The 16,168-nt window shown below is 41.2% G+C and overlaps 1 protein-coding gene across 1 annotated transcript; it reads right to left on the bottom strand.

Moving 5' to 3' along the window:
* Positions 1-9,855: 9,855 nt before the first annotated feature.
* On the bottom strand, positions 9,856-10,415 carry LOC100346084 (proline-rich nuclear receptor coactivator 2-like). The gene has a single exon (XM_070067697.1). The coding sequence runs from the start codon at positions 10,343-10,345 to the stop codon at positions 9,947-9,949; it is 399 nt and encodes a 132-aa protein (XP_069923798.1). The 5' UTR covers positions 10,346-10,415; the 3' UTR covers positions 9,856-9,946.
* Positions 10,416-16,168: the final 5,753 nt, after the last annotated feature.

The raw sequence follows: 16,168 nt of genomic DNA, 5'->3' as shown, positions 1-16,168 counted from the left end.
AATTTAGGAGACCAAGATGCTGATGCTTATGACCGAGTTCAAAGGCAGACTGCAAAGTCATATATATTTTATTTAAAATATCAACATTCCATAGTCTGCTGAGCTTTATTTTATAAATGGATTGATTATACATGAGCTCCCCCATAACACTTAGTAACTAGCTCAGTTTGCTCATTCAGCATATGTTCTTTACATATCAGGCACTAGACACTATTCTAAGTATATGGGATGGAGCAGCAAAAAGACACAATCAGGAAGGCTGCTTTTTAATAGGTCACAGACTAGATACGAGAAAATGAATGAAAATTCACACTGATGCCATAATAAGTGCTATAAAAACATAAGTGTGTGATATAAAAAAGCTGCTTTGAGTACTCTGACCAAATCAATCCATTTCCTCCTAAAGTGTAGTATCCCCAAATGCTTGATCATGATGGGAGATTTTATTTTGCTGAAAGGCAGAGTAACAGGGAAGGAGATTCACATACATGAAGGAGGAGTGCAGAGAGAGAGAGAGAGAGAGAGAGAGAGACTTCCATTCACTGGTTCCCTCCCCTAAATGGCTGCAACAGTTGGGCCTGGGCCAGACTGAAGCTAGCAGTCAGGAACCCCATCTGAGTATTTCATGTGGGTGGCAAGGAGTCAAGTAATCGAGCCATTATCTGCTAATTCCTAGGCACAGGTTTAGAGGATTGGATCAGAAAGAACATAGCTAGGATTCAAGTTGGCACTCTGATAGGGGATGCAGGCATCATAAGTGATAGTTTAATGTGCTGTACCACAATGCCAGTCCCAGCAACTGAGTTTTATGTATGTTTATATTCTTGATGATTATTTCTTATTCCATTTTTGCATTGGAACCTGTGAACTAAACTGCAGTAGAAGGCAGAGAAAAGTTTATTTTCCTGAGAACAAATGTAGGTTTCACTCAGACTTGTTCCTGGAGGCTATTTAACACATCTCAGGTTGTTTCTTTGGTTGACTTTTCTTCTAGATGTTCCAGTGTCTCAGGGTCTTTCACATATTAGTCTCCTTGTGCTCCCCTCTCTGGATTGTCTGTTCCAAGGGCTCTTGTTTCCTCACCTATTAACATCCTCCCACTGTCTCTAACTCTCCTCACTGTGTAAATGAGGGCATAGGCTTTTGGCTTGGTGCAGGAAAAGTGCCACACATGCCATCTTAGCAGCCTCCATGTGATATCACTTATCACTTCCAGCTTTTGCATGACATGGGTAAACTCCAGTGTCACAAAACAGCCCAACATGGACTGACCCAACAAAAAAGCCCACAGACAAGTCACACACCAGTCAGCTGAGATGTGCAGATTTGTGGATCAAGAATCTAAGTATATTGCAAACCCTCAGCAGTTATGTCACTGTTGCATCCCAGAGTCCTTTCAACAGAAAGATAAGACTAAGGGAGGTGCTTTAATTCAAGCTGTTGAAAGCATGTATCTTTCTTAGACAAATACTAAAATTACAGGAATTTCTACTATCCAGATCTTTATCCTTCACCAACATTCATCAACTTTTCAAAGCTTGGTTTACACTCTAAATTGCTTAACATCCGTTGTAGTGTCATAGTAAATGTTACTATTGTCTGAAATTCTGTGACAGTGGGCATACTTGATGTGAGATTCCTAGTACATCCAGATCTGTATGACAGATTAGCATGGTGTCTTTGGAGTGACTGTCTAACTGCTTGTTTCCAAGAAAACAAGCATTCTATGTGACATCCATCGTGACCAATAGAAATCTGTGAAAATCAGGGCCAGCACTATGTGCAAATATTAGGCCTCAACCTGCAATGCCAGCATCTTGTATGAGCATTCATTTGAGTCCTTACTGCTCCTCTTCCAATCCAACACCCTATAAATACATGTTGGAAAGCAGTGGAGTCATCACCCAAGTACTTGGGCCCCTACACCCACATGGGAGACCTGAATGGAGTTCCAGGCTCCTGGATTTGTTCTGGTTCAGCCTCAGCTATTGTGGCCATTTGGAGAGTAGACTAATAGATGGAAGATCTCTCTCTCTCTCTTTCAACTATCTATCTTTCTCCTTCTCTGTCACTCAGCCTTCTATATTTTAAAGATTTATTTGTTTCTTTTGAAAGTCAGAGTTGCACAGAGAGAGGAAGAGACAGAGACAGAGGGAGAAATCTTCCATCTGCTTGTTCACTCCCTCCAGATGGCTACAATGGCTGGTGTTGGTTCAGGCTAAAGCCATGAGTCAGGAGATTCTTCCAGTCTCCATGCGAGTGGCTGGAGCTCAAACACTTGTGCCATCCTCTGTTGCTTTTCCCAGGCCATTAGCAGGGAGCTGGACTGGAAATGGAGCAGCCAGAACATAAACATATAAGATGTCAGCATCACAGGTGCTAACTTTACACATTACCCCTCAAAGCCAGCCCTTCTGCCTTTCAAATAAATAAATCTAGTTTTAAAAAATAAATCTTGGAGTATCTTCCTGGTTGTGTTTGAAATCATATAGCCAACGAATGCAATGGTGTGATAACATCATTACAATGAATGGGGACCCAGACACTGGGAACTGATCCTGTGCCCAGCATGTAGAATGTTTGGTAGGTTGTTTTCTAAGTCTTTTTAAAAATCTATTTATTTGAAATAGAGCTACAGAGAGAGAAAGAGAGAAGAGACAGAGAGAGAGAGAGAGAGAGAGAGAGACCTTCCTTCCACTGGTTCACTCCACAAATGCCTGCAATATCCAGAGATGGGCCGAGCTGAAGCCAGAAGCCAGGAGCTTCATCCAGGCCTCCCACATGGCAGGCAGGGGCCCAAGTCCTTGGGCCAGCTTCTTTTTTTAAGATTTATTTTGCTTATTTGGAAGTCAGGGTTACACAGAGAGAAAAGGAGAGGCAGAAATAGAGAGAAAAAGGTCTTCCATCCACTGGTTCACTCCCCAGTTGGCCACAATGGCTGGAGTTGCACCCATCTGGAGCCAGGAGCCAGGAGCTTCCTTCAGGTCTTCCCATGTGGGTGCAGGAGCCCAAGGACTTAGGTCATTTTCCACTGCTTTTCCAGGCCATAGCAGAGAGCTGGATCAGAAGTGGAGCTTCTAGGACTTGAACTGGTGCCTATATGGGATGCCAGCACTGCAGGCTGTGGCTTCACCTGCTATGCCACAGCACTGGCCCCTGGGCCATCTTCTGATGCTTTCCAAGGCATGCTAGTATTGAACTGGATAAGAAATGGAGCAGTCAAGTCTCAAACTGGTACCCACATGGGATGCTAGCATCACTGGAAGTGGCTTAAGCCACTATGCCACAACAGTGCCCCCCCCCCCAATGTTTTGAGAGTGCTCCTGGGATGGCAAGTATTTGTCAAACGGTTTGTATGTGTCAGACTCTACAGTACCTCAACATGTTATGAGTGTCCCTCATATTCAGAAACCGAGTCACCACTCCTCCAAACCTGTTTCCTCTGAGACTGAGTTTCTGAACAGGACACTGTTGCCACAAGAGCCCATCCATCCTCCAGGTCACAAGGGATGCTGAGATGACAGCAGCTGTCAGCTAGCAAGGGGTCATAGAACACTTCAGCACTGGCTGGGGGTGCAAAAGAACATTTCAATTTTGCAGAGACCTGAAATCTGGGGCCTGACCCTGGAGGAGAGAAGCAGCCTCTGTGCTACTAGGAGGAAACATCACAAGATTTCCCTGCTGGGACCCCAAGTTACAGAAAGATGCTGCTGCTCCCTTTTCTGAACCTCCAAATGACAGGTTTGCCAGCTGCAGTCTTTGCAGCCTTCCTGGGCTCCCTTAACCCACATGAGTAGGCACAAGACCCAACAGACAGGTGCCAACCAATCACTGGATTTGGAGTTTTACTGCACGTCACTATTGCTCCCTAGAGAGTCCAGTTGACACATTTCAGTAATTTCTCTCTGTGGGACACTTGAAGCAAGTTTACTCATCAGTGCAGTGTATAAGCCCTCTGAGAGTGGTTCTGAGTTGGAGTGCTGAGGAGCCATTGATGTTTAGCTCTACCCAAAAGGTAAGGATGAACCCTGGGATGTATGTCATTTACCTGTGTGTTTACCTATTCAAATATCCCCAAGATAGCAAGCATTACAGTTATTAAAAATATATCTTGGGTCCACTGTCTGAAATGATGACACCCTATATAGGCACTGCTTCATGTACTAACTGCTACACTTCTTTCTTTTTTTTTTTTTTTGAAGATTTATTTACTTATTTGAAAGGTAGAAATACAGAGAGGCAGAAACAGAGAAAAAGAGGTCTTCCATCCAGTGATTCACTCTCCAGATGGCTGTAATGAATGGAGCTGAGCTGATCCGAAGCCAGGAGCTAGGAACTCTCTCTGGATCTCCCACTCAAGGGTAGCTGCCTGATGACTTGGGCCATCTTCTACTGTTTTTCCAGTCAGAGAGCAGGATCAGAAGTGGAGCAGCCAGGACTCAAACTGGCATCCATATGGGATGCTGGTACTGTAGGTGGTGGCTTTACCTGCTACACCACAGTGCCAGCCCCTTCTGCACTTCTGATCTAGTTCCCTGCTAATAGGCCTAAGAGTGCAGTGAAAGATGACACAAAGCTTTGGGCCTCTGCACCCTTGTGGGAGACCCAGATGGAGTTCAAGCCTCCTGCTTCAATCTGTCCCAGACCTAGCCATCACTGATAGATCCTGTGTGTGTGTGTTTGTGTGTGTGTTTGTAATTCTGTCTTTCAAATATATATATGTATGTATGTAAATATATATATAGTACATCAAGCTACTGCCTAAAAAAAAAAGAAAAGAAAAACACTCAAAATCAATGGCTCCCCTTGTGGCACAGTGGGTTAACCCACCAGCTGTGGTGCTGGAGTCCCATATCAGAGTGCTAGATTAAATTCTGAATGATTGACATTTTGCCCAGTTCCCTGCTGTTCCACCTGGGAAAGCAGCAGAAAATGGCCCAAATACTTGAGTCTCTGACACTCATGTGTGAGATCCAGCTAGTATTCCTGTCTGATGGCTTCAGCTAAGTCCATCTTGGTTGTTGTCATCATGTGAGATGTGAACCAATGGATGAAAGTTCTCTATCAATATGCCTTTCAAATAAATCATTAAAAATAAAAGAATAAAATGCATAAATATTTAAGCTTAATGCTAGAAAGCATTTGATTAAATTCAGCATCTAAGCTTTAAAGAAACTGTTAGAAGAGAAGTAAAATATCAGAATTTTTTAGTATAATCAAAATTGTCTCTGAGGAGCCCATAACAATCAGTATCATTAAGATAAGACAATGAAAGCTCTTTTCCTGGGAGTTTACACTGACAAAGCTACCTCCTTCCATTCTATTTCTGCAACATTGTACTAGAAGTGTAGTCAGGAAAAGGAAACAACAAAATGGAAGCATTAGATAAATGGATCAAATTTTAAACAACAAAATTTTATTTTGTTTTTAGAAAACTTTTATTTAATAAATATAAATTTTGAAAATGTACAATTTGGGACATGCTCAAGCTGACTTGCCCCAAATGGTAGAGTTAGAAACATACCAGGGGACTCCAATTTAATCCCATCAAGGTAGCATGTACCAATGCCATCTCACCAGTCCAAGTGATCAATTTCAGTTCAAAATTGATCATAATGAAAGGACTAAGAGTCAAAGGAAGCACATAAACAAGTCTAGTACCTGCTAATACTAACTGATAGAATAAATAAAGGAGAGAGTGATCCAACATGGGAAGCGAGATACTCAGCAGACTCATAGAATGGTGGATGTCCTAAACAGCACTCTGGCCTCAGAATCAGCCCTAAAGGCATTCCGATCTGGCTGAAAAGCCCATGAGAGTATTTATTTCAGGCATGGAAACCCAAGACACTCTGGCAAAAACAAAAAAAAAAAAAGAAAAAACCTAAATGAAAGATCTCTGTGAGTGAGATCCCAGTGGAAAGAACAGGTCTTCAAAGAAGGAGGTGCCTTTCTCTGAAGGGAGGAGAGAACCTCCACTTTGACTATGACCTTGTCTAAATAAGATAAGAGTCGGAGAACTCAAGGGGCTTCCATAGCCTTGGAAACTCATGACTGGTGCATAGGGAGATTACTGATGCCATAAACAGGAGTGTCAATTTGTAAAGTCAACAACAGGAGTCACTGTGCACTTACTCCTCATGTAGGATCTCTGCCCTTAATGTGCTGTGCATTGAGACTTAATGCTATAATGAGTACTCAAACAGTATATTTCGCTTTGTGTTTCTATGGGGGTGCAAACTGTTGAAATCTTTACTTAATGTATACTAAACTGATCTTCTGTTAAAAAAAAAAGAAGAAATTATCAATTCCCAACTTGACTCTCACTGGGATTAAACATGACAATAGGTCTGATCTGATTTCATCATCATTTAAAAAATCATCTATTATTTTTCACTTTATGTTTGTGTGGGAGCAAACTGTTGAAATCTTTACTTAATGTATGCTAAACTGATCTTCTGTATATAAAGAGAATCGAAAATGAGTCTTGATGAGAATGGAAGGGGAGAGGGAGTGGGAAAGGGGAGGGTTGCGGGTGGGAGAGACGATATGGGGGGGAAGCCATTGTAATCCATAAGCCGTACTTTGGAAATTTATATTCATTAAATAAAAGTTAAAAAAAATAGTGAAAAAAAAATTTGAAAATACAACTTGTGGATTATAGCAGTTTTTCTTCCCATCACCACCCTCCCACCTGCAAAACATCCCATCTCCTACTCCTTCTCCCATCCCATTCTTCATTAAGATTCATTTTTAATTATCTTTATATACAGAAGGTCAACTTAGTATATACTAAGGAAAGATTTCCACAGATTGCACCCACACAGACACACAAAGTGTAAAGCATTGTTTGAATACTAGTTTTACCATTAATTCACATAGTACAAAACATCAAGGACACAGATCTTACATGGGAAGTAAGTGCAGGGTGACTCCTGTTGTTGATTTAACAATTGGCACTCTTATTTATGATGTCAGTTATCACCCGAGCCTCTTGTCATGAGCTGCCAAGGCTATGAAAATCTCTTGAGTTCACAAACTCTGACCTTATTTAGACAAGGCCATAATCAAAGTGGAAGTTTCCTCCTCCCTTCAGAGAATGGTACCTCCTTTTTTGATGGTCCCCTCTTTCCACAGGCATCTCACTCACAGAGATCGTTCATTTAGGTCATTTTTTTGCCAGAGTGTCTTGGCTTTCCATGCCTGAGAAACTCTCATGGGCTTTTTAGCAAGATCTGAATGCTTTAAGGGCTGATTCTGAGGCCAGAGTGCTGTTTAGGGCATTGGTGATTCTAGGAGTCTGCTGTGTATCTTGCTTCCCATGTTAGATCATTCTCTCCTTTTTAATTTTTTCAATTATTTTTAGCAGGCACTGATCTTATTTATGTGATCCCTTTGATAATTAATCCTATCTTTATGATCAATTATGAACTTAAACTGATCACTTTGACTAGTAAGATGGCATTGGTACCTGCCAACTTAATGGGATTTGGAGCCCCATGGCATGTTTCTAGCTCTACCATTAGGGGTAAGTCCGAGTGAGCATGTGCAAAAATGTACCTCTCCTCCCTCTCTTATTCCCACTCTTATTTTTGACAAGGATCAATTTTCAGTTGAACTTAAACATCTAAGAATAATTGTATGTTAATTAAAGAGTTCAATCAATGGTATTAAGTAGAAAAAGGAAATACTAAAAAGAATAAAATAGTAAGCTACTCCTCAACAGTCAGGAGAAGGGCTGATCAAGTCATTGTTTCTCATCGTGACAGTTTCACTTCTACAGGCTTCCTTTTAGGTGCTCAGTTAGTTGTCACAGATCAGGGAGAACATATGATATTTGTCCCTTTGGGACTGGCTTATTTTACTCAGCATGATGTTTTCCAGATTCCTCCATTTTGTTGCAAATGATCAGATTTTTTAAAAATTGCTGTGCAGTATTCTATAGAGTGCATATCCCATAATTTATTTATCCAGTCTTCTGCTGATGGGCATTTAGGTTGATTCCATGTCTTAGCTATTGTGAATTGAGCTGCAATAAACACTGAGGTACAAATAGCTCTTTTATTTACCAATTTAATTTCCCTTAGGTAAATTCCAAGGAGTGGGATGGCTGGGTTGTGTGGTAGGGCTATATTCAGATTTCTGAGGAATCTCCAAACTGTCTTACATAATGGCTTTACCAGTTCACCTTCCCACCAACCATAGATTAGTGTGCCTTTTTTCCCACATCCTCTCCAGCATCTGTTGCTTGTTGATGTCTGTATGAAAGCCTTTCTAACTGGGGCAAGGTGAAACCTCATTGTGGTTTTGATTTGCATTTCCCTGATGGCTAGTGATCCTGAACATTTTTTCATGTGTTTGTTGGCCATTTGGATTTCCTCTTTTGAAAAATGTCTGCTTAGGTCCTTGGCCCATCTCTTAAGTGGGTTGTTTGTTTTGTTTTTGTGGAGTTTTTTGATCTCTTTATAGATTCTGGTTATTAATCTTTTATCAGTTGCATAATTTGCAAACATTTTTTCCCATTCTGTTTGTTGCCTCTTTAATTTTCTGACTGTTTCTTTTGCAGTACAGAAACTTCTCAATTTGCTGTAATCCCAATTGTTAATTTCAGCATTTTTTGACAGTGTAACTGGCTTAATTTTTAAGTTTTATTTTGAATTTACCTTTCAAAATGTACCTAGGTATTATATGCAAGAAATGCTTTTATATAATAGGTTGTCCCCTGGATTACTTATTACACAAAACTCCACTGGTACTACACATTTCAAGTGTTTTTGAATCATAGAACCTAAGAATTTGTGAAAACCAAAAGGAACCTTTAAGACTGGAGGAACTCTACAACAGCTCAACTTTGGGCTTGATTGGAGATGGGAGAAGGGGTGTTCCTGTACTGCATTTCACATCTCTCAAAAATAGGAAGTGTTTTAGCAGCTTAAAGCTTTTTCAGTTATATTATAAAACTCATTACACACTAGGATTTCCTCTGAAATATAGTTTACATCCCAATCAGTCATTACATACACTGGCACTTCAGCACAGGGGCAAACTAAAAACATTTCAGACCTTTAAAATTAGGCCATAGTATAAAAAACAATCCATGGTCTTACATTCAGCAAGTTCATACCAAAATACTCTTTGTAAGATAAAAGCCAAGAAAACTTGACATATGCTACAAGATTACATGTATTTACATGGCTCTTTCTTCCCTAGTGAAGGTTCACATTATACAGTTCCCCACTTTAAGCAAGCTTTGCAGGGATGTTAAGATCACTGACAGAATAGCTTGTGCAGTGCTATAATACAAAATATGTATTTGAAAGCTATTGAGTGACCTTCAAATACTGTTCCTATAAAAAATGGTTTGGATGCATTCATTAGCAGACACCTATCGAACTGCAGTTAAAGAAGGCTGATGGGTAAACTTGTGCCCTTCCCATTCACCACTGCATAATCCATTGAACTGTAACTTATTAAGGAAAATTCACATTTTCTTTTGGCAGTGCATTGGGTTGTTGACATTACTAGTTTGTTTCTAGAACATAAACTTTCAAAGGTTCAACTAGTTTTTGATCCTTGTGTTAGGTGATTAATTTGATTCACTGACCTTAAGCAGCTCACTACTGATCCATGAATGATAATCATAACTACTTTCCCCCAACAGACAATAGAAAACTTATTTCTTTTGCCCTCCCCTAAATCTAAACGAATGAGAATCCAAACTTGAATGGTTTCACCTCAAAGTTACTCAATTGAGGACACTTAGTAGGAAGCACAATTATTTAGTTATCTTAAGTTGCACTGATACTACCATTATATCACAGTGCACACAAAACAAATGAGATATATGCTTATACTAATCAGTTTTACACAAATAAACTCCCTAGTCAAATTTGTTTCAGGCCAATTTAAACATTAGCACTTAACAGTTTTATACCTGTACTTTAAGTCAGGTTTTAAGTTGAAATGTCATTATTTCTTTATCTGAAGGATTAAAGGAAACAGGACCCCAGTGGCTAGGTGGTTTGGGAAGAACACTCGGTGATGGTGGCTCACTGAGTTTGGCTCCAGCATAGTTCTGATTGGCTTGTGGCTTAAAAAGTAAGCTAGGACTTGACAAGTTTGCGTTCCAGTTTTGATTATTTGGGAAGTTTTTGTTCTTCTCTCCGATTTGCATGGCTTGCCATGTGGCTGCTGATGAGTTGTAACCATGTCCTCTTTCTTTTTTCTTATGAACAATCTTCATCTGGGAATTCTGATCCTTGGTCTTCTGTCTGTTAAGCTGCTGTTGGTTCTTACTATTTCTAGACTGAGGGGCTGGAATGTTATACCTCTCTCCACCACCCATCTTCAGCTTCTTTGTCACCTTTCAGTCTGCTGCCCAGAGTGCAGGGTTCCCACCGCCTGGCCTCTTCCTTGCTGCCGCGCCTAGCTTTCTGGCTGATCCTCTCCTTTATCTCAGGACAGAGGTGTTCATGGGCCGGTCTGCCGAGTTCAGCCTAGGAACTGAGGCCAACATCTGAGTGTCCTCAGCACACAAGCGTGAGAGAAGTCCGACTTCACGCTCGGAACTGCGGCGGCCGCTGCCTCTCGACATACAGGCCTCCCTCCCTTTCCAGGGAGAGACGAAAGCAGGGATCAAACAACCTGCAAGCACCGACCAGCTAGCAGCCAACGGCCTGGTGTCTCCAACCGACATCCACCTCCTGCCTCTACAGACCAATTTTAGCATTGACTGCCTGTGCCTCTAGGGTTTTTCCCAAGAAGTCTGCCTGTGCCTATATCTTGCAGGGTTTCTCCCATGTTCTCTAATAATTTGATGGTGTCGGGTAGTAAGGTTAGATCTTTAATCTAAGTTGAGTGGATTTTTGTGTAAGGTGTAAGGTGTGGTTTTGCTTCATACTTCTGCATATGGAAATCCAGTTTTCCTAGCACAATTTGCTGAACAAACTGTCCTTGCTCCAGGAATTGGTTTTAGCTCCTTGATCAAATATAAGTTGGCTGTACATGTTTGGATTGATTTCTGGTGTTTCTATTCTGTTCCACTGGTCTATCCATGTGTTTCTGTACCAGTACCATGCTGTTTTGATTACAACTGCCCTGTAGTATGTCATGAAATCTGGTGTTGTGATGCCTCCAGCTCTGTTTTTGTGTACAAGATTGCTTTAGCTATTCGAGGTCTCCTGTGCCTCCATATAAATTTCAGCATCATTTTTTTCCAGATCTGAGAACAATGTCTTTGGTATTTTGATTGGCATCATATTGAATGTATAAATCGCTTTTGGGAGAATGGACATTTTGAAGATATTGATTCTTCTAATCCATGAACATGGAAGATTTTTTTCATCTTTTGGTATCCTCTTCTATTTCTTTCTTTAAAGTTTTGTAATTCTCATCATAGAGATCTTTGACATCCATGGTTAAGTTTATTCCAAGGTATTTGATTGTTTTTGTAGCTATTGTGAATGGGATTGATCTTAGAAGTTCTTTCACAGCCATGGCATTGCCTGTGTATACAAAGGCTGTTGATTTTTGTGCACTGATTTTATATCCTGCTACTTTGCCAAACTCTTCTATGAGTTCCAATAGTCTCTTAGTAGAGTTCTTTGGATCCCCTAAATAAAGAATCATATTGTCTGCAAAGAGGGATAGTTTGAGTTCTTCCTTCCCAATTTGTATCCCTGTAATTTCTTTTTCTTGCCAAATGGCTCTGGCAAAAACTTCCAGTACTATATTGAATAGCAATGGTGAGAGTGGGCATTGCTGTCTGGTATCAGATCTCAGTGTGTTGTGTTCCAGATTGCCCAGATAGAAAGAACCAGTCAGACTGACCATAATGCAAAGAATGAAGGGACTTTATTTGTAGGTCCAGCATGCTGGGGCCCCAGCCGCCCATGCAATGCAGTGCTGGGAGACCAAGACCCCCTTCTCTTTGTTCTCAGGGTTTTATAGTTCCCAGGCAAACAAGTATTACATCTGCATTCCTTCCTTCCCCTGGGCCTGCAGGAGCAAGGATGGCCTACCTTATTGGTTGCCTCCACCTGGTCCTGCAGACAGGACCAAGGACTGCCCGGTGTCAGGTTTCATCTTCTCATACCAGGGGCATCCTGGGCCTAGTCAGTTTTTTTGTCTTGTGAGAAGCCTGTCATGGCATGGCTCTGGCCTCTCACAAGTGGAAATGCTTCCAACCTTTCCCCATTCGCTATGATACTGCCTGTGGGTTTTTCATCAATTGCCTTGATTGTATTGAGGAATGTCCCTTCTACACCCAATTAAACAACAAAATTTTCAATATATGTGGTTGACTCTACAATCTACAGAGGTAATCCAAAACAAACTATAAACTGGCAAGAGAATTAAGTGATATTAGTGAGTATAAGATCAATATATATCAAGTGGCTTTCCATGTAGCAGCAGGAAAAAATAGAAAGCCATTTTAAAGGACAAAATACAGACTAGAAAACTTCTATAGAGTATATTTAAATATTTTTCAAATCATTAAAAAAGCAAAATGACCTAAAACAAAAATAAGTCAAAAAAATGAAGAAAATGAAAAGCTCAGAATTCATTAAATTTTGAGTAAATTTCATCTCTTGTAAAGGAGTTTATTGGAAGCTCCAGGTCATAAGATCCCAGCAGAATCACAGACATTGGAGGGTGGGAGAGATCCCCACTCTCATGTGGTTGAGTCATCATGAAGGTGACAGCAGCCCCTGCTCTTAGGAGAGCGAGGCCCAAGGAGGGTGAGCACCTCCAGACCTGAGCCCAATACTCAACCCTCACTACCCCCACCAGCCACAGCCTGGATGAATGGCACCCCTTCTCCCCAACTGTCACAGAAATCTAGTAGGTGTGACTCTGATTGGCTGCATCTTCTCTGACATGATGCCTTCTCATTGGCTCAGCAAACTGTCCAATCAGACACACTGGATCAACAATGAAGAGCAACATGGGGTCTTTTTCTTCATGCTGCTAAATACAGCTTCTCCAGTCTGCTGCTTATAGTGGTTCCACGAGGCTCATTCTTTGTCACCTGTGAAGTTCTCTCACTACAAAAACCATCAGAAGGATGCCTGGAATCTGGAATATGGTGAGTTTGTGGGGTTAGTTGCCTCCTGCTTGCAAGATGGTATCTGGCATGGGACACTGGATATCGTCTCATTCCTGATTGTGGTGACTTTGGCTCAGCCCTAGAGCTCTGTATTTTTCCAAATTGTGTGGTTAGGATGCACAGGTTCTCAGGGAGAATCCAGATTTCATGCATGAAATTTGGGGCAGAACCCATGATTTGTAGGATCCCCTGTCCCTTGTTTTTCCTCCTGGATAATGTAATTCCCCTCAGTTAGGAAACAGGTCACTAAATCCACAACCCAGTCCTCTTGCCACAGCTCTTCCTAAGGGAGTGAGGCTCTCATATTGTGGTTGCTGGGTATGAGCTGACCCTGGGGCAGAGAGCTGGATTAGAAGTGGAGCAGCCAGGTCTCAAACTGGTGCTCATATGGGATGCCAGCGCTTCAGGCCCGGGCATTAACCTGCTGCGCCACAGCACCAGCCCCTGTACTGTTTGCTTTTTAAAAATTGTAAAAGACAATGGACTTTTTTGTTTACATAAATCATTGATATAAGACAAACCATTTTAGACTACTTTAGAATAATTTGAAATTCTTTGCTCTTATTTTAAAGGCTTTTTAGGATTATTTCAAAATGCAAATTAAGGAACCAATAGATAGGGAAGAGAAAAATGAGAATGATAATGTGTCTTGGCACCCAAGATGTGTTCCAAATAACAAAGAGGTAGCTTTGGGATCCACAAGAGAGAAGTCCCACACTTCCAGGAACAAAAAGTGCTTGCCAAGGTCCCGCGTGCACCTAAAGGTCAACCAATGAGGATCAGATGCACCTCAACCTTTAACCCCCATGCCCTGTATCTATAAAAGGAGCCCTCCCAACCTCTGAAGCCTGACTTGCCTGGCCCCCACTCTGTTGGAACTGGTGAACCTTGCCCAGGAGGGGAATCCCAATAAATACCTGTAAACTGATTCATTTGGCTAGGAAGATTTCTTACACACTGGACACCTTGCACAAAGAATGCAAGTGATCTTTGTCCTAACATGACATAAAACTGGTGTTTGGCAAGGAGAGAGAGGAACAAAGCAGAACAAATAACTTAAGGAATATAAGGGAATATAAGAATGTTACAGATTTGTAGCAGATAACTTTGTGTGAGGTTGCTTTGGCTGAGATTAGAAGGAAATTATTTCTATGAGTTTCTCATGTTATATAAGTACAAAGACAGAACTATGGATTTGGGCAACATGCTAAAGCAATAGTTATTTAGTTACAGGTATATATATATATGTATATATATTTATCTGTAAAAAGATACATATATGTGTATATGTATGTATATATATCTGTAATAAGTCATATATATATATTTATATATACATATATATGTATATATACACACATATAAGTCTTAATGTTTCATTTTGAAATCTATTTTTAATGCAATTTCCCTTTTAGTAATTTCTACTTAATTGCTGATTTTCTTTGTCAAATTTCTAGGCATCTCCTGTAAGTTATTTCTTCCTCCTTGGTTCTGACTGTTGTGACCTGACATTAAAACTGTTTTATTTAGAAACCTAAGGTTATGCCTACTTCACTAGGATAACTTGATTCTTCTGTCTTTTTGTTAGGTAAGAAGTCAGAAATTAACCTATGTGTGTGACAAGGGCCTAAGGAAAGGGACATCTACAGCAGTCCAGCATTCGCATTTCAAAGTCACCCAATAACATTGCAGGTGCTGTCCAGTATCTGCACTTCAAAGTCCTGCCCTCAGACCCTGATAGCCTTCCAGGGGGCCCTGCCGCTTCTACCTGGCCTGATAAGCATCCTTCCTCTAAGGCAGGCACCCTAGAGAGAAACCCCTTGGCTAAGCTAGCCAGGCTTCCCCTGTCTGACTTCAGTGGGAAACTCAGACAGGAATTTTTTGTATTTACACCCAAGAAGTCCTTTGTTCTGGAGAAGAAGGAGACAGCAAAAAGGTGGAAAGGCAAGACCCAGCCCCTTAAAAGCCCCAGCCTAAATGTGAACTAGGCACTCTCTCTGGTTTGTCTGGAGAGGTGCCCATCTGTTCTTACGGACGTCCCAACCCTGATAAACTTTGCTACTTTGCTTTCCACTGCTCTCTGTCTCACACCTGAGTTCTTTCTTGCACAAATACAAGGACCCTTAGCTTCTCCAGTGGCATTTCCTTAATGTGTTTAATTTTTCCCATGTAATCAGACAATTCCTTTAGCTTTTGTTTCTAAGGGTATTCTTCTATCCAAGGCTTTCGTGTTCTTCAATAATGTTTTTAGATAGGAAGATAGAAGTTAGCCTATGTGTGTGAAAGCAGCCATGGGAAACAAAACACATGCCCCGCAGAAGTTATGCAGTAGTCTTAGAAGCATGTGCAGGCCAGCAGCACCAAACAGAACCTGAAGGGGGCAGTGGGAATGAAAAGAGGGACAAGGGTCAGAGAATGGAGCCAAGACAAGGCTCCTTTATTCCAGTGTCTCAGTGATATTTATACATAACCAGCTATAGGTCAAGGCAACACAGAGGATAAGACCATACACAAGCAACTTATCGGGCTTTCTGCAACACAGTCATAACATAGTTAATTTTAGCAGAATGTTCTTGTTTGATCATTCTCCTTCAACATGGGAGTACATGACTTTTTTATCCCAGGAATTCCACAAGCCAAGACGGACCTTGACTTGTCGATGACTTCTTTATGGGCTGCCTACAGAAGCAGGCCTTGGGAAACAGCCCGATATTTTATACTACAAAGTCCTGCCTTATCCCAATAACTTCATAGATGGTTCTAGTCTTCCCCTCCAATAAACACACACCCAGAAAACACTGTTTGCTTGGTGCAAAGAAGGCTACTGAGTCTGATAACATTACCTAATTTTGTACCTGGGAAATCTTTTGTCTAGGAGAGGAGTGTGTGTGTGTGTGTGTGTGTGTGTGTAGAAACAGTGAGAAGTAGACACCCAGCTCTTAGAAATCCCATTATTGACCAGTGCCACAGCTCACTAGGCTAATCCTCCACCTGCGGCACCAGCACCCCAGGTTCTAGTCCCAGTCGGGGCACCAGATTCTGTCCCAGTTGCTCCTCTTG

Source organism: Oryctolagus cuniculus, unplaced genomic scaffold (genome assembly GCF_964237555.1).
Source record: "Oryctolagus cuniculus unplaced genomic scaffold, mOryCun1.1 SCAFFOLD_108, whole genome shotgun sequence".
Lineage (NCBI taxonomy): Eukaryota > Metazoa > Chordata > Mammalia > Lagomorpha > Leporidae > Oryctolagus > Oryctolagus cuniculus.
The sequence above is the reverse complement of the archived record's forward strand: the minus strand, read 5'-3'. Positions and strand labels throughout refer to the sequence as shown.